Source organism: Chlamydotis macqueenii, chromosome 14 (genome assembly GCF_036417535.1).
Source record: "Chlamydotis macqueenii isolate bChlMac1 chromosome 14, bChlMac1.mat, whole genome shotgun sequence".
Classification (NCBI taxonomy): Eukaryota; Metazoa; Chordata; class Aves; order Otidiformes; family Otididae; genus Chlamydotis; species Chlamydotis macqueenii.
This window is the reverse complement of record NC_141569.1, coordinates 14504535-14522202: the sequence shown is the minus strand read 5'-3', so window position 1 is coordinate 14522202 and position 17668 is coordinate 14504535. Positions and strand designations below refer to the sequence as shown.

The following is a 17668-nucleotide window of genomic DNA, read 5'->3' as shown; positions in this document are numbered from 1 at the left end:
GGCTCCAAATGCCACTGGGTGACAGCTACACCGCAAAAACATCTCCCGTATCAGCTGCGCTCCCTTAAAGAAACACGGGACCCCCAGGGACGTGGGGTTGCCCCTCGGGGATGCAGCCACCCTGGCTCCTCGCCCTGCACGGTGCCACGGGGGAAAGGTGCCACGTGGGGGGAAGGCGACAATGGGGGAAGGTGCCCAGCTCCCCGGAGAAGACATTCAGCTGCTGGCACGGGGAAGGTGTGAAGATCCCCAGATGTATACGTTGCGGCTGGGCTATTTTGGAAAGGGACAGAGCTGATCTTGTGACCGGAGCTGGGGACAACGAGTCTGGACAGCAAGGTCTCGGGGAAACCTGAGAGCCCCCGCTGTGCAGGGGACAGCTTGCGCACCCCTCCCCGCCCCCATCCCGGCTCCTCTAACGATGATGGAAACCAAGCGTTGGGCAGCGACGTGGCTGGGGACAACACGGCATCCTCGTGGCCGGGCCACCCATGTTCCCCAGGGCTGTCCTGGTTTTTTACAGCTGTGCCACCTCCTGCCCCTGCGCTGTGGCTGGGACAGGACCAGTCCGGGCCAACGGGGTCCCCTGGGTCCCCTGGCTGGGGATCGCAGGCAGACGGAGATGAAGATTTTCTGCAGGCCCCGTCTCCCTCCTCTCGGCAGCCTGAATGTCAGCAACGCCTGCCAAAAATATTTGTGTGGGAGGTGGAAAGTTAACTTTAGTTTTCCTCTTTTCAATGGCGGGGGGCGGGGCGGGGGGTGGCAGGGTGTAAGAAAGGCAGGCGGGGGGGCTGTGTATCACCCGCCAGCGAGTGGGCAGGGAAAGATAGCTGAGTAAAAGGTCTCCCCCTCGCCAGATTTCAGCACTTTGTGAATTGAAGGATTTTTTAATTATCATTCTTCCCTCCCCTGGCACCATTTTGCAGCTTCTCCTAGGGGCTCGCTGCTGCCGGGGGGGCACGGTGGGCAGCGGCTTTTTGGGGTTGAGCTGGGTGCCAGCGCCCGACTCGAGCATCCCTTGCTTGTGTCCCTGAAACGGTCCCCAAAATGACCCTCACGCCCCTTGAGAGCCTCATTCTGCAGGTGGGGGTCCGCACAGACGGGCGGTTGTCTCAGCCTGGTTTTGTAGACGTGGCTGGCGATGCCGCTCCTCCTCACTGGTGCCATGATACCCATCCCGCCCCGCCGATCTTTGGGCAGACAGGATCAGCCCCGCAGCATTTGCTGGAGATGCAAGTTATCCATAAAATATTCCCTTCCTGTGCTGCTTGCAGAGCCCAGGACTCCGTGCCGTGTCCCGGGGGGAAGGAGGTTCCTCCATCGCCAGCTCTGCCGCCATTCCCCGCCGTGCTGCCTGGGGGCTCAGACTGGCCCCCAGCGAGGTAGCAGACGCGTGACTCCGTATTTCGGTGGCGTGGGCGGCCTCGTCCCTGTGGCGTGTCCTCGGGGAACGCCGCCGCTCGGGTCTCGCCAAGGAGGGGGTTGGCTGGGGAAACGCCGGGATCGTGGGCGCCCATCCCTGGGATATGCCCATCTGCAGAAAGCGCTCCCGGAACGGAAGGGGGTGGGTTTGGAAGATGGTTTTCAGGGTGGTACGGGCTCGCCCAGCAAGCTGTCAAGGCAGCTCTGGTGTAGGATGGGCAGGAATCGTGCTGCCTGAGAAACCGTGTCCCTATGGATGGGGCGAGGGGGTGGGAGCGAGGAGGAGGCAGAGCCGCTCCGAGAGGATCGCTGCGACCCAGGCTGGGCTGGGGCTATTTTCAGCAACTTTCTCTTTGTCCCCGTTAGAGAGAAGCCAGCTCCCTCCAGCTCCCCCAACTTACCGTGTTTCTAACGAAAGATGTGGGTGGCTTCCCGCAACTATTGGGGCCCCGAATTACGTAAGGAGCGGGGTGAGATTCCTTTTTCAGAGAGAAACATTGACATTTCCACCCCCCCCCAGAATCTCTTTGCAAATCCGTGTTGAATAACTGCAGCAGAGCAAGGCAGAAGGGAGGATTTCAGAAAGGGCAGAGGATTTCCTTTGGGCATTCTCAGAAAAATGCAGCCTTGCGCTTGGGAAATGCCCGAGTGACTGTTCGGCAGCAAAGCTTTCGCTGGCTGTTTTCAAATCTGCCGTCATTTCCAAAATACCCTTGCTAAGGATGGGAAAAGTTTTGCAGAGAAGCCGTGCGAGCCCGGATGAAGCTGCAGGGAGTTCTCCTGCCTGAGCTGAACCCGCGCTGTTGACCCGGTGCATTTTCTTTTTTTCACTGAAAAACCTTGTGATAACTCAGGGAGGGGTTTGGGTCAAGCAGAAACCTTTTTTCCTCCTCGGCCAGCTGTTAGGGTGGAAAATCCTTCAGAGTCCGTGTGCCGTGGGCTCTGTGGGTCTCCCAGCGGCAGCAATGCCCTGGGACCCAGCCTTGCAGCGAGTGAGGCTGGGAGAGGCTGTGCTGAGCCGCTGCCGCGGACTCACGGCGCTGGAATTTCCCCCGGCCGCTGTAACCCGTATCCTGCCCCGGGAGCGATGACATCCCCCTCTCCCAGCCGGTACTCGGCTGTGTCGGTGCGCGCGTTCATCTTTCGGTGGGGTTTGTGCTCGGCAGGAGGGAAGCGGGTCTGTCTGCGCTTGTCCCAGCGCCGCGTGAGTCACTCAATGGTTAAACACAGCTTTGTTAGCTGGGAATTTCGGTTTCCAGTGGGATGGAGGTGGGAGCCAGGGCTCCTGCTTCGCCTGAGCAAACCCCCATCTGCAGGGAACCGGTTTCTTCCCTGAACGCTCCCGGCGTGCTCTGGCCCTGGGTGCCACCTGGGTGGGCGAGGGTGCTGGGGTGGTGAGAGTGGCGTTGTGGGGGCTGCTGGGGTGAGGGGCATTTCCAAATGGACTGGTAAGGAGGGTTTGCTTCTCCTTGTGGGGCTGGAGCTGGTGATACCAAGAGCCGCTCCACTAGCTGAGGCCAGATGAATTCAGTGCATGCACAACCATCCTCAGCGCTGCCCCTTTCCTTCACACAGGTCTTTAGATGTTGCTCCTCTGCCCGCCTGGACAAGAGAAATTCCTGCAAAATCCTCCTTGGCGACGTGTGTCCTCCAGGCAAATCCCTGTGGCCGGCTCTCCGAAAGCTGCCCGCTCCCGTGGTGTCGTGCCTGCTCCTCTCACCCGCAAGAGGAGTAAAGCTGAGCTTGTGCCCGACACGTGGCCATCGGACGCTGCCCCGAGCTCCGAGGGACGCTGCCGGGGAAAAGCCAGCCCCCTGGCCATGCCGAGCGGGTTTGAAAGGCCGCCAAGTGCCAGCGAAGGAAAGCGGCAGAGATGCTGAAGACAACACTCCGGCAGCCCTGCCTGCAAACCCAGCCTGGCTGCCCCACACCCGGGGGGCAAAACCCCTGTGCCTGCGGGACGGCCAAGGGGGACAGCAAGGGGGACAGCGGCTGTCGGCAGGAGAGCGGGAGCAGAGGCGGGCAGAGGTGCCGTCAGCTCTGGGATGCTCCTGCCTCCCAATCGGTTGAGCAGGAGGGACGGATGGAGCTACTGGGAGGGAAGGCAAGCGGGAGATGCTGGCAGGAGCCCGGGGGGCTCAATGGGGATGCACCCGGTCCTGTGTTGGATGGTGGCAGCCTGGCCTCGGTGGCTGAGCCCACAGCCCCCCCAAAATGCCCCGAGCTGTCCCCCACAGCAGCCAGCCCCACGGCCGACCCCAGCCAGGAGTGGAAAACGGTGAAGATCCAACAGGTCCTCATCAAGCCCACCAGCGAGCCGAGGAAAGCGGGTAAGAGAAACTCCCTTTGGCCACTGTCCCACACCCCAAAAAGCACCGCTGTGATCCCAGTGGCGGGGCCACCGCTGCATGGCACAGCGATGGGAACGGCTGGCTCTTCCCAGGGCAGGACCTCTGCCAGGTTAGAGGTCCCAGGCTCCCGGCAAGCCGCTAGGACTTTTTTAGTTTGAGATGATTTCTCTGGCCTTAAAAATAAGGAGGAATCTGTGGATTTTTTTTTTCCTTTTTGGCAGCGGACCCTGCCAAAAGGGGGGTGATCAGGGCCAGCTCCTGAGGTGCTGCCTGGGACAGGGACACCTCTCCCCAGTCCGTCGGGGCGGGGATGGCCAAGCGTTTGTTATGTGGCTTGTGGCCGTCTCTCTTTCAGCCCCTGATTTAAAAATTAAGCACTTTATTTCTGGCCGGTTGGTTCCTACAATGCTCTCTGCCATCGCCTCACTTCCCAGCCCTGTTCCGCAGCCATTCCTCTCTGCGGCTGTCCCTTCGGCCACCGTGACACAGATACAGGCACATATCTAGGGTTACCACCACCACTCCCATGCGCAGCCCTCCCCGCCCCGGAGAGATGCTCCCACAGGAGCATCCCCTTACAGCCCTCGGACCCATTTTTAAACCCCCCTTCCACCCTTCTTTCTATTTTGCTCCAGCCCAGCTGTTATCTCAGCTGCCACACGGCGCCGAGGCAGGTGTGTCACTGTCCCCATGGGATGGCCTTGTCGGATGCTGCTGCTCCGCGTAGAGCCTGGTTTTCCCAAAGCAGCCCCCACGATGGGGAGGGACAGGACCAGCTGGGGATGCTTGATGTGAACTTGGTGTCCAGAATCCCTTCCCCACCTTTTTGGAGTGTCAGACTTCCTCAAAACCAGTGGCTTCCCAGACGGGATGAGGACTGGGAAGCTCAGCCAAGCTCTTGGCTCGCTGCTGCCCCAGCAGCTCTCCAGGGCCGTACGGGCGTCGTGTTTCAGAGCCCAGAAGGCAAAGTAGACCGACCCAAATAGTCTTCCCATTTCTCACTCCGCTCCAGGATGGCAGATCCGCAGTGGGGAAAGGTCAGGCCTGATTCTGTTCAGGCTCAGCATTTTCCTAACCCGCACCGCCATCCAGCACTTTTGCTGCCAGCCTGGAATTTTAAAGTAACTCAACAGGTTTGTTGGAAAGAGTTTGTCTGTCCCGTTTCCTCCTCCTCCAAGTGAGATCACCGCCAGCCACTGCCTGCGGGACCCGTCAGACTTTCCAGAGCCTCCGGGCAGGATGTCACTGAGGGTCCTGAGCGCCGGCGGCAGCGCCAGGACCTGGCAAAAATCCCACAGGTTTGCGAAGGAGAGGTTTGGTTGGGAGCAGGGATGGTGGCAGAGGAGGGAGGGAAGGGCAGGTCCCCGCACAGGTGGCTGGGTGCTCGCAGGAGCATCCCCAGGAGATGTCAGGGATTTGCTCCTCTTCTCCTCCTCCATGCAGCTCCCGCAGGAGAAAGGGGTGCATCCATCTGCACCCAAAATTGTACAGGGTGGTCCTGTCAGCCTGTCCTGCCCCCACCTCGAGCGGTGCAGACCCACCCAGGCAGGTCACCGGGTGCCACTTTGGTCCCCATCCAGCAGCCCAAGGCTGGGCTGGCTGCTCCCAAATATCCGGCACAGCGGCCCGGGGTGGTTGGCACCTCTCGGGGCAGACTGGGGAGCGCAGGAGCCCCGGGTAGAGAGGCAGCAGCTGGGAGATGCAGGAGGCAGGACTGGTTTATCTGTCTGGTGTGCAAATAAACGGAAGGTTTCGCTCCCTGGGGGCTGCGGAGCCAGCGCCAGTCTCCTACAAAAACCAGAAAAACACAAAAAAGCAAAGAGGGACAGGAAGAAAGGAAATTAGAAAGGCAAAAACTAAGGCCAAGAGCTCATCCTGCGGTGTGGACAGGCGCAGGAAGGGAGTGAGGCTGGTCCCACGCACGGCAGTGCCCTGGGAGCTCCACAGCCCCAGCGGGAGCGGGGTGCTGGGAGGTGATGCTGGCTCCCCAGGAATCGTCTCTCCCAGGGCTGTGGTCCCCCCGTCACTGAGAGCAGCCCACCCCTGGTAAAGGGCTTTTGTGCTCTTTCTAGTGACACCAGTGCTGGATTTTTGCCCAGCTCCAAGCACCCCCAAACCGAGGGGAGGCCCCGCATCCCCCTCGGCATCTGAAACGTGAGGTGCTGCAGTGCTGGCATGAGGGAAAGGGGGGGGTAAGGGGGTGTGCGGGGCTGGGTAAGGGGGTGCCCCAGGCTGGGTAAGGGGGTGTGAAGCGCGGGGTAAGGGGGTGTGCGGGGATCCATAAAAAGATGCCCCGGCTGCTCTCACCCCGGCAGCGGACTCAGGGCAGACCCAGCCGGGACGGGAAGCGGTGGGGCAGGGCTGCCGGTGCCGCCGGGGAGGGGGGGACCCGTCCCGTCCGGTCGGTCCGGGCGGGGCGGGCAGGGGCAGGACCGGCGGGACCCGCCACCCCCGGGCCCCGGCCCCGGCCCCAGTCCGTCCCGTCCACCCCCCGCCCCCCCCCCGCCTCCCTCCCCGGGCCCGCTCCGAGGGCGGAGCTGCCGCAACTTTCCTGCCCGCCGCCGCCTCCCCGGTGCAGTCGGGCTGCGAGGGGCGGCGGCACCGGTACCGGCACCGGCACCGCGGGTAGGGCCGGGGCTGGGGGCGGGGGGGCGATGGGGCAGCCGGTCGTGGTGGAGTGGGGGGGTGCCGGGGCAGGGACTGGGGGGCCGGAGGATGCCAGTGCAGAAGCAATGGGGAGGGAGGGAGAGTAAGGAGGGGTGCAAGGGGGGTGCCGGGATCTGGGGACTGACGGGGGGTTTGGGGGTGCATGGGCGGACCCCCCCGTGGGGTGCTGGTGGTGGGTGAAGGGTGGGCGAGTGGGGCTACAGGCGGCCCGGGGGGAGCCGAGGGCTGAGCTGGGTTTCTCTCTCTCTATAAACGAGGGGAGCGGGTGTCCGTTCCTTCTGCCCACGCCTGGGGTCCGGTGTGAGGTGTGGGAGACCCAGTGAGGGGACGCGGGGGTCACCCCGGGGGCTGGGTGGCACCTCCCAGCTCTGCTGGGCATCTTCCCAGGCAGTGTCCCGTGTTCCCCCTTGGTGGGGACATGCTTTCCCCTGGCCGTGCCACCCACCGCTGGAGACACCAGGTCTGTCCCTCTGGCTTGGCAGCCAGCGCCATGGATCCCTTACGGCTTGCGCGAGGGACAGGCGAAGGCCCCGCTTCATCCCACTCCCCTCCCCGCTCCGTTCGTCCATCCAGGATGAGCCAAATGACCTTCTCTTGCCAGGCCAAGTGCCTCACGCTCATGTCACCAGCCTGGCAGGGCTGTCACCACGGGCACGGCGGCCCGGGATGTGTCGCGGCCAGTCCGAGCGCTGATGGGCATAGCTAGGGGCTGGAGCTCACCTGCCCAGTGGTATGGGGTCCCCGTGGTACCCGGCCATGGGATGGGCTGGCTCTGCTGCGTGCTGGGCGGGTGGGTGGCAGGGCAGCCTGGAGGAGGTCTGCCTGGCTCCAGCCTCCTTTTGCAAAGCTAAAAGCTTAATTTTGGCCGACTTGGGGGAACGTGCTGCCTCCGCCTCTTCTTCCCCAGCATGGATGCACGCAGGGCTGGGGCGGCTCACTGCATCCCTTCGGCTTGGCGTGCCCAGCTCCTATTAAAGAGCAAAACTCCCCCAGCCCCTTTTCCTTCTCCCCCCAGGTGGGGGATGGGTGCCCCAGTGCGTGCTGCTTGGGGACTGTGGGGCCATTTTTCGGCAGGATTTGGGTTCTGAGCGCCAGGCAAGGCTGGGGCACGGCTGCGAGCCGGGAGGAGTGCGGGACAGCGGGTGCGGGGAGGCAAACAGCTCCAAATCCAGCAAAGCCCTTGCAAACAGAGCGCAGGGAAAACTTGCAAGCGCATCGAATTTTCTCTCGCTGTGCCAGATTTTGTCACTGGCAAAGGCGCCCGCGAGAAGAGGCCCAGCGCGGCGTCCCCTGCCAGGCAGGCGAGGTCTGCTCCCACCACGGCACCCACTGCTTGAGCCGGAGATTTTCGGGTCTGCAGGGCCAGCACGGATAAAAACTTCGCGAAGGTTTTATATCTGGAGTATAGGAGGGTGGGAAGCTGGGAACAAGGCAGAAAATTGTCATATTTTTATCCATATGTTCAAATCATATCTGTTTCTAGCTAGCTCGACTGCCCGTCGGCGCTACGCTTCTTGTTTTCCTAGCAGCAGATTATTTGGGATAACTCTGGGAGCCGGAGGAAAGAGCAGACTTGTGCATGAGTTTGTGCTCGTTGCAAAAAATCCTGTACAGCTGTAGTTGGGGCAAAAGGCCAGTTGGCTTCTCTGCCAAAAAACCTGCTTACATTTCCTCGCTGGCCAAAACCCTCAATGTTTGGGTGAAAACACCGGATCCCACCCCCCCCCAGCAGCGCCCGGCTGTGGATGCGCGTTGGGCTTCGCGGCAGGGAGGTGGCAGGGCGGTGGCGTGTGTCCCTCTGGAGATGGGGTTTGTCCCGGTTTAACTGTTGGTTTTGCTGGTGGGATTTGGGCAGCAAAGAGGCACCGTTTGGGTTGACCCCGCCGTGGCCCAAGGAATGGGGCAGAAAGGGGGAAGAGCACCTGCGGGTTAGGGATGGTGGCTGGGGTGCTGTGCGGAGGTGGATTGGGGGTTTCTGGTCCGTGCTCTGGATGGCCCTGGGGCTGGCAGGTGGTCCGGTGGGACATTCTGAGCATCATCCCGTGAGCTGGCCAAGGTGGGCTGCAGTGTTGGGATGGCAGAGCATCCAAACCAGGAGCAGACTAGGGATAGATTTTGGAGTCACCCGTCAGCCTTGAGTCCAAGTTTTCACACGGCCTGTTGCATCCCGCTGGCCCCACTGGGACTCTGGTGCCTCTCGGCTTCTCCGTAGAAGGACTTCTCACCACCGTGCCTGGTGCTCGCAGCCACCCAGACCTGCGAGGTGACAGCTTCCAGATCACTGGTTTTCTCCATGTGATGTCCTGGCCACATCAAGACCAGCAACTTCCACTGAATCTGTCGGCTCAGGGAGCCCCGGGCTATCTCCCTTCCCTACAATTTGGGGCCAAATCCTCGCCTCATTCCAGTCTTGGAGTCCATGTCAGGGCAGGGCAGGCTGCAAGCAGGGTCTGACACATCCTTCACCATCATCTGTGGTCGGATGGTGACTCCAGCCTTCGCTGGCTGGACTTCAGACGCTCGGCAGTAGCGCTGTGCGGTGGGACCCATCCTTTGCACGGAAAGCTGAGCTGGAAGGAATTTTTTTTCCCCCCATCTGGCCAGGAGGAGAGAGCAAGAAAAGTGCCTTTCATCACCCTCATCATCCTCGCTCTGGAGGAGAGAGCGCAGTACGTGCTGCGGGAAGGATGACTGACAGCTCGGTGAGAAGCTGTTAAGCCCCACACTTGGGGGATGTTGCTGGAAGTCACTCCTGGAGCAATGGGAAACCTACGGAGCACGCGCCTATGTAAATATATAGGTAGGGATCTATAGGCTCCTCTGGCCGGAGCTGGAGTGCATTGCACCAAAATAGCACTCGGGGGCTGGCCGTTCGCACGCGCTGGGAGTCCAGCGATCCTCCAAGCATCTTCCCTGGCATCCCTGGACCACGGGACTGGGGGCTGCCAGGGGACCCCCCTCCCAAAGCAGGGACACAGCAGTGGAGAGGGCTGGCGGGGCTCCATTCATTGTTTTTGGGAGAAGCTGGGACATTTGGAGAGGGGAGACGTTTCCTTCCCAGCGGGCAGCGTGGTGGTGAGGCGGCACGTGGTGTGGGAGGGAAGGAAGGAAGGGAGAGTGGAAGAGCACAAGAGCCAGTCGCCCTTCGGATTTTGGACTGGACTCTCGTTAATGGGTGGAAGCTGGTTTCCAGTGGCGCGTGAGCCCTGGGCGCCCTTGGCCGCACGTAGTTTTACTTTCACCTCCTCCTCATGCCACCTTTGGCCCTGCACCCCTCCTCCTCCTCCCCAGCACCTGCGTTGAGCTCCCTCCCGTCTGCCTGGGGTCGGAGGTACGCGCACAGCCGCAGCCCGCCCGAGGCTCCTCGGCTGGCAGGGGATGGCGGGGAGGGATGAAGGGATGGGAGGGGTGCAGGAGCCGCCCGGGGTGATGGGGATCCCTCCAGCCACCGCGGCAGATGGCTAAAGGCTCTCGCGCCAGGTTGAAAAACCTTGTCCTGTGGCTCAGACTGGAAGGGAGAGGGGAGGGATTCGTCTAGGGATGGGATGTCACCCTGGGTTGAGCAGCGACTGTTTGCGGTGGTGCCCGCGGAGCCAGCCTGGCAGAGCCGTGGGGTCTGTCTGTCTGTCTGTCCGTCCGTCCCCTGGGCTCCGTGCGGCTGTGTGAGTGGGGTGGCGTACAGCATCCTCTGTAATTTCCTCTGGCCTGCCGGGGGCTTCGGTGCTCTCCGTCCGTGCGATAAAAATGGGATGTGAAGAGCAATTATCACTGCCCCCCCATCCCCATGAGTATCCCAAGGGATTAATTTCCAGCAGATTCAGATGGAGCAGCCTGGGAAGGGTGGGTGCCGGGTGGGCTGGGGCAGAGGAGCTGTGTAGGGGATGAGGGTCCCCAGGACGAAGCTGGGAGGGATGCCTGTGCCCGGGGCAGCAGCAAGGGATGGGGATAACTGGGGGCGAAATCCCGGGGGAAAAATCCCAGTGCTGGTCCTGGCTACACGGGAATGTATCTGGCGGCTAGTCCAAGCAGGAACGGGCTGGCCAAGAGCTGAGTCATCCCTCCAGCACGGAGGAGATCCTCCAAGGCCCCTTGGTTGCTGTTAAGAGGCAGTAGCAAGAGCGAGAGGCTGCGAAATGGCTCCGCCGAGAGCTTGGCTTCTTAGGCGGCCTCGGCCTCCGAGGAAGCTGGGATGCTCAGCTCGGAGCACGAATTTTGCAGACATCTGGAGCCTGTGGCTTGTTTCTCAACGGCTCCTTGGCCGTATTTCTCTTCTGCTTCCGAGATAAAGGCGGCGAGGGTGACCCCACAGAGTGGGAGCCGCGGTGCTGGCCGCCCTCCAGCCAGCCCGGCTGGAGGAAACTGCGGCCCTGCTCTGTGCCGCCGCCAAAGCAAATAGAAGTGGGGCGTTCAACAATGCCGGGCGCTAACTGGAGGAGATGTTGGCGTTGCTGCTGCGGACAGGCTCCTCGTCTCCAGGAGAAAGTTTCCACTGGCATCTCTGCCTCCTCTCACCCGTGCCCAGCCAAAACCCTCCCGTCAGGCAGCCTGAAGGCTTCATCCACTCTCCTCCTCCTCCTCTCCGGCCCCTCCGGGAAGTCAGGGCCATTCTGCTTGCCTTGGCGGTGCTGGGGCCAGGGCAGGGACTTGCTGGGTGCTGAGGGAGGGATGAAGGGTGAGGAAGAGGAGATGCCTAGCTTGCAGCAGCCCTCCTGCTTCACCGTGGGCTCGCTGGAAGGATTTGGCTTAGTCACTCATCCCTTCCCTCGCTGGTAGGCTGAGCCACTGCTGAAAATATCCTGGAAGGCTCCCAAGCAGCACAGAAGGCAAGAAAATGAGAAACACATGAAGGAAGGGAAGGGATGGGAAGGGAAGGGAAGGGATGGGAAGGGAAGAGGAGGGGAGCGGGCACTGGTGGTGGCTGGAGGAGCGGGGCTTGGGGCAAGCAGCCCTGGCCACCCACCTCCCCGCCGGGGCCAGAGAGGGGCCGCAGCGTGACAGCCCTCCCGGCAGCGCCTTTGGGGAGGGGGCTGCAGGCTGGGTGGGTGCTGGGGTGATGCGGATGCTCCCCACTCACGTCTGTTCCTGAGCACGGCCTCGGTGGGGCCGGGGACGCTGCCCTTCCCGCGGGCGCTTCGGGGCGGGCTCGTAGGAAATTGCTCACCCCGGGAAAATGCGTTCCCGGCAGCTCCACATCCTCTTGGCCTCTGGGAAGGGCTGGTGCCCTGACCTTTTGGCCACCACACAAGAAGCCCAGCGGCGCTCTGACCGCTTGCTGTGGGGCTTTCGCTGGACTTTTCCCGCTTTGCTTTCAGCCTCGGCTGCGAAGGCGTGGGGCTGGGCCTTGCTGCGGGCTGCGCCCGTGTCTGGCGGGCTGGGATCTGCGCAGCTTCTGTCGGCTGCTGCCATCTCGTGTTGCTCCATACGCTGGGCTCCAGACTGGACCAGCCACCAGCCTTGCCGTGAGGCCATGGCGGGCTGGCATCTCCCCGCTGGGTTTGCTTTCCTGCCCACTTGGCGCTGAGAGCGCCAGGATTTGGGGTGACGGGCTGGGGGGACACGCGTTGGCTTCTTCCCTGTTTGAGCTGAGGGGAGGGGAACAAAACCATGTGAGCTGCAACCTGAGACCTGCCAAAGCCCTTGGGGAAATTCCTTTCCCATACGGTCACCTCACGGGCATGCAGAGCCCGGCCGAAATATGGGACTGGATGGGAGGAAAGGTCCTGAGTGCCCTTTGGTGTCCCCTGGGCTTTGCCAGCAGCTGGGAAAGGGGTTGGGATGCTGGGGGATACCTGGAGGAAGGGCTACCAGTCCTGAGCAGGGAGGGCTGGGGTCCCACATCCTTGCTGAGCCCCCCTAATCCCCGCCTCTCCCCTCTGCCCAGGTCTCTCTCGCAGCGCCAGCCTCTCCGAGAAGGAGCTGAAGGAGGCGAAGGCGCGGAGCCGGAGGATCGCGGCGCAGCTCACCACGGCACCCGGCCCCAGCTCCAAGGGCGTCCTGCTCTTCAACCGCCGCAAGCAGCGCGTCGACGGGCTCGATGGGGCCAGGCATGGCGGGGGGCTTCCGCTGAGCCCTGCGCCCCAGCCTCAGCCAGCAGCCATGGAGGAGGGCGAGGGGCAGGGGACGAAGCCGGAGCCCGGCCAGCTCGATGCCACGGGAGAGGGGCTGCGGGCAAACGCCTCCCCGTGCCGGGAGCTGGCTTGCGAAGCACAGCAGATCCCGCTTAGCATCTACCTGAAGGAGAACATGGCATCGGCCGCCACCAACGGCGTGCAGGAGCGGGCAGCCGGTGGGATGGAGAGCAGGGCAGGGGGGCTCGGGGATCTGGGAGTCCCTGCGGAGCCGAGCACGGCAGCTCTCGCCCCGCTGCAGAGCCCCGAGAAGGGGAAGAATGGCGAGGTGCCTGATGAGGTGCCCGGCGAGGTACCCAACGCGCCGGCGGGGACAGCCATGGGAACGGCATCCCAGACCGACCGGCAGCAGAACGGGACGCGGAGCCGGCAGTACTACGAGGTTCATCTCACCCTGGCCAAGCCCAAGCCTGTGAAGAACCGGACGGCCAGACCCTTTGGCACCCAGGCGTCCCGCGCCAGCGGCCAGCCTGCGGAGGGGCACCCCGCCGCTGAGGTGCCCCCGCCGCCCACCTACGCGGAGACCCTGAGCAGCCCCCCACCGCTCACCCGCGTCCGCTCACCCCCCGCCTACACGGCTCTGTACCCCTCCCAGGAGCAGAAGATGCTGCCAGGTCCCGCCCTGAGCTGCAGCGGACCGAACCCCCTGCCCAAAACGGGGATCCTGGAGGAGTCGGCTGCTCGGCGAGGCGGCAAAAAGTCCATGTTCACCTTCGTCGAGAAGCCGAAGCTGGGCCCCAACCCCGATCTGCTGAACCTGGTCCAGAGCGTGGACAACAGGAAGAAGCAGAAGGAGCAGGGGGAGCCCGGTGCCGAGGATGAGCCCTTTGCCCTCGGGGCCGAAGCCGCCAATTTTGTCCCCCACAGCACAGCCAGGGGCAGGCAGCACCTCCCGCCGGCCGATGATGCTCCGGCGTGGTCCTCCTGCCTCAAGTCCCCCACCATCCAGCCCAAGCCGAAGCCGCAGCCCAGCCACAACCTCAGTGAAGCGAGAGGGAAGGGAGCCGAGCTCTTCGCCCGCCGGCAGTCCAGGATGGAGAAGTTCATCATCGAGGCTCCCTCCCAGCCTGAGCTGCTGCGGTCCCCGTCGCCCACCATGTCCCTGCCTCCCTCCTGGAAGTACGACGCCAATGCCTGCCTGTCGCCCATGGTTTCCAGACACCCCTCCAAGAGTCCCTCCAGGCCCTCCAAAACCCCCCCGGCCTCTCTGTACAGCACCAACCTGATGGAGAACGAGGTCTCCCAGAAGGAGCTGGAGATCTCCAAGCACCAGCCCTACCAGCTCCAATCTTCGCTCTTCGTCCTCTCCCCATCCAAGGGGCCGGCAAGGTCCATGCCCCGGGAGATGCCTCCACCCAGACCCTCTCTTCCTGATGCCTACCCCTATCCCCAGCAAACCTCCTGCCCGACCTCTCCGTTGCCTCCTTCCCCTGTTTGGCATCCCCCTACCATGCCTGGTGCCGGCCAGGCCACCTCCAGCCCCTTCCCCAGCTCCACCGGCGCTCTGCCCCTGACTCACGGCAGCCGTGCCGGTCCCGGAGCCCCGACTGAGGTGCTGCTGGCCTCCCCGTGCCGTCTGCTGCCGCCTCGAGTGAAGGGGGGCTTCCAGGCGCCCCGGCCCTCCTACTCCACCAGGAATGCCGGCATCGAGCCACAGGTGTGGAGACCTTCTTTTTACTACAAGTAGCGGTGGTGGAGAGAACACAGGGGGGTTTTAGGCTTCCCTCCGCCGGCTGAGCCCTCCCTAACTGCTCACGGGCGTGCCAAAAGCCGAACCAGCTGCAAAAAATGGGAAAAAAGAAAAGGAAATAGAAAAAAGAGGTAGCTGGGAGGCTGCAGAACCAGGACTGGGGCAAGATGAGCAGTGTTGAGCCCCCAGTGTAATGGGAGCTGAGGTGTCCCAGGGAGTCGGGGCCGTAGGTCCCATGGGATCCCAAAGAGCCGTCGGGACCCTGCCCGTCCCGTGGGAGTGCCGGCACTTTCTCTCTTCTCTCTCCTGGAAACTGTATGGAGCACCACATCTCTGGCTCCGTCCTTTCCTCGCCTCCTGCCTTTCCAGCTCTCATTTCTGGCAGCTGCCAGCTCTTCTCCCTCACCGCAGCCCCTCCGTCCTGCCGGCTTCTATCGGCCTCCTACCAAAGCAAACCCGGAGGGGACACGCCGCCTTTCCGCCGCACTGTGCCTGCTCCTGTCTCCTTTGCTGCTCCCGCAGGATCTGTCCTCGTTTGCTTCCACGCCACGGAGGAGAGCCACATCCGTGGGGGAACGGCAGAGCCCCACGGTGCCGGGGATGCTGTGGGGTCTCTGGTTGTCCCCATGCTGGATGCTGGACCTGGGGACGGGCAACGCTGCCTGGCACGGCCGGGAGCAAGGGATGCGGCAGGCAGAGGGCAGGGCCGGCTGGGTGACGCTCGGCCCGATGCTGGTGGTCCAGCCCTGCCTCTGCCCGTCCCTCGCCCCGGCCGCTCTCCCCACGGTAACGAGTTGCCTTTTGACTGTGCTTTTATTTCTCCCACGCTTTTCTTTTTTTCCCTCTCTTTCTGAATACACTCTGCGCTGTCAGCCCTGGCTCCTCTCTTTCCTGCCGGCTGGGGAGCAGCTGCTGGGCGATGGACTCTGGGGCGGCGCAGGGCATCACCCGGAGGGAGGCTTTCGGAAGGTGTGGGTAGGGAGAGGTCCTGGCTCATATTTTGGGCAAGGACATTAATTGCAGGCTCAGCCTGCCCTGACCTCCTTGGCCGGGTGCAGAAGCAAATGCATTTTTGGGAAGCCCTTGCAGGGGGTGCAATGCACGCATCCCCACTTTCTGCAGGGCTGAGCCATTTTGGAGTTTGCCCCGGCACTGATCCTGCCTCTGTCTCTCTGCTCTGTCCCCTTCGTCCCCTCGAGCGGTGCCGGCACTAACCCGCTCTCTGTCCCCTTCCAGGAAAGGCGGTCGTCCCTCCCCGCCTCGCCCACCTGGACGCCCCGGCTGGCGCGGCACCCGGGCAGCCTGGACGGCTGGGCCAGCCCGGCCTCGGTGCCCGAGCTGGACGAGGGACCCCCCATGTCCCCTCCATGGAGCGAGAGGTCCCTGTCCCCACTGCGGCAGGATGTCGACCCCCGGGCCAGCCGGCAGATGCAAGCGCGGCTCGCCAGGAACATCATCAACGCTGCCCGGAGAAAGAGCTCCTCTCCCAAAGCCGTGGGGCCCGAGGGCTCCCGGCCCTTCACCCCCATCCCCACTGGCCCCCCCAGCCTGCCCCAGTCCCCCCGGCCAGCGCGGCCGGAGGGCTCCAGAGCCCTGGCACCGCAGGCTGCGGGTAGCTTGCCGGGGAGCCTGGGCAGCCCCTCGCCCATCCACAAAAGCCCCCTGCGATCGCCCCGGGCGGACGGCCCCCAGTTTTGTGCCTCCCCTGGGATGCCCCGAGCTGCCTGGGTAGAAGGTCGCAGGCTCCTGCTGCCAGCCGGCATGTCCCCCTGCCCCATCACCGGGCTGTCCCCTGGCCCCAAGAGCCCCCTGTCATCCCCCGTGGTGGGCGGGCGGTACCCAGCCAAGCGCTGCACCTCCCGGTCCCCGACGGACTCGGATGTCTCGCTTGACTCCGAAGACTCGGGGGCCAAGAGCCCGGGCATCCACAGCTTCAACCTGTGTCCCCGGGGCTGGACCGGCAGCCTGCGGCTGAAGCCAGGGGGGCTGCCCTCGGGGGCCCCCTGCACCTCCTAGACGAACCAGCCCCATCTGGGCCACCCTCTCCCCAATCCCACCAGCCTGGGCGATGCAGCCCTCTGACCCCACACTGGGAACACCCCAACCCTCGGGGCTGCGGCACCCGAAACCTGGCATCCCCGCTGCCCGGCGGAGCTGCCGCAGCCCCTCGGCGTGCCGGTGGGGTCAGGTGCCTCCTGCTTGCCCGCCATCCCGTGGGCCCCGCTCTATTTTTACCACCCTAACCTTTCGGGGCAGGACTGCGCGGTCAGCAGGCAGCGGGGGGGACACAGCCCTGGCATGGCCCCCTCCCTCCGCCGCCCCTGCCTGCCAGCCGGCCCTGTGCCATGTAGCCAGGACGGGGATGGGCTCAGTGGTCCCCCATGAGCCCCTTGTCCCCAGAGCCGGGGTGTCACAGACCCCAGCACCCTGCAGCTCTGCTTGCCTAGGGTTCTTCATTACTTTTTTTTTTTTACTTTTGACTCCTTTTCAAAGGAATTCCCCCAAATCCTTCCCCAGTGACCAAAAAGAGAGCCAAAGTTATTTATTGCCACGTCAAGGGGACCATTTACCAGTGTCCTGCCCAGGCAACGAGGGACAGCCCCATCCTGTGCTCTGTCACTGTCCCCATCCCCAGGCTCACCCCATCCCTGAGGGACAGAGGGACACAAGGGGACCGGCGGGCGCTGTGGCAGCTGGGACGGCGGGCGGGAGGAGATGGGGGGCTGGAGGGGGGGCCGAAGGGGGCAATACAGGTTACAGAGGGTTTGAAGGAGGTGTCGATGCAGGAGGCGATGCTGAGGGTGTCTCGGGGATGGGACAGTGTCCCCGTGGGGAGCCCTGCAAGGGGCTGGGGGAGGGCAGAGCCCCCCGAGGGCAGCGATGTTCAGGGGATGCTCGGGGTGGGGGCGATGGGGAGAGGAGAGTGGACACAGTTACGTGGCAGAGCCTGTGGAGAGCAGTGGGTGCCCAGGAGGGCGATGGGTCCGCAAAGCACTTGTCCCCCCCCCCAGGGGTGGGCAGGAGCCGGTTGGGGTGCCAGGAGATGCTACAGCAGTGACCGCAGCCGCCCAGCTGGGGGACACAGCCGTGCTGCCAGTAAGATGAGCACCGAGAAAGGAGGATGCCTTTGGGCTGCTGGGGCTCTGGCACGTTCCCCGTTCAGGGAGCCCCTGTCACCCCTTCCCTTTCCCCAGGACACACTGAGGAGCAAGCCCATCCCTGTCCCCCGGGGTTCCCCCAGCCCTGCAGCCTGTCCTTCCCAGGACACAGCCCCCCACCAGCCACCACCCCGACCTTGGCCACACGGTTGTGTACCCAGCTCAGAAATAAACTGCCATTATCCCACCTGGCCTGGCCTGCCTGGCTCCCGTCTGTTCCTGCGGTGGCCTGCACACGTGTGGCTCTTGGCC

At 63.5% G+C, this 17668-nt stretch overlaps 1 protein-coding gene across 2 annotated transcripts; it reads left to right on the top strand.

The window, feature by feature from the left end:
* Positions 1-3274: 3274 nt before the first annotated feature.
* SYNPO (synaptopodin) lies at positions 3275-17603 on the top strand. 2 transcript variants are annotated; one of them, XM_086759035.1, is made up of 3 exons: positions 3275-3752; positions 12322-14225; positions 15495-17603. In XM_086759035.1, the coding sequence occupies exons 1-3, from the start codon at positions 3296-3298 to the stop codon at positions 16272-16274; spliced, it is 3141 nt and encodes a 1046-aa protein (XP_086615161.1). In that variant the 5' UTR covers positions 3275-3295; the 3' UTR covers positions 16275-17603. The 2 variants fall into 2 exon arrangements, with proteins under 2 accessions (XP_086615161.1, XP_086615160.1); XM_086759034.1 differs by lacking the exon at positions 3275-3752 and adding an exon at positions 8171-9240.
* Positions 17604-17668: the final 65 nt, after the last annotated feature.

Bases quoted from the DNA above. Each gene is read 5' to 3' on its own strand.
- SYNPO (XM_086759035.1), top strand. From the start codon at position 3,296: ATGCTGAAGACAACACTCCGGCAGCCCTGCCTGCAAACCCAGCCTGGC. The intron at 3,753-12,321 runs GTAAGAGAAACT...CCCTCTGCCCAG, and splicing joins CAGCGAGCCGAGGAAAGCGG to GTCTCTCTCGCAGCGCCAGC. The intron at 14,226-15,494 runs GTGTGGAGACCT...GTCCCCTTCCAG, and splicing joins ATGCCGGCATCGAGCCACAG to GAAAGGCGGTCGTCCCTCCC.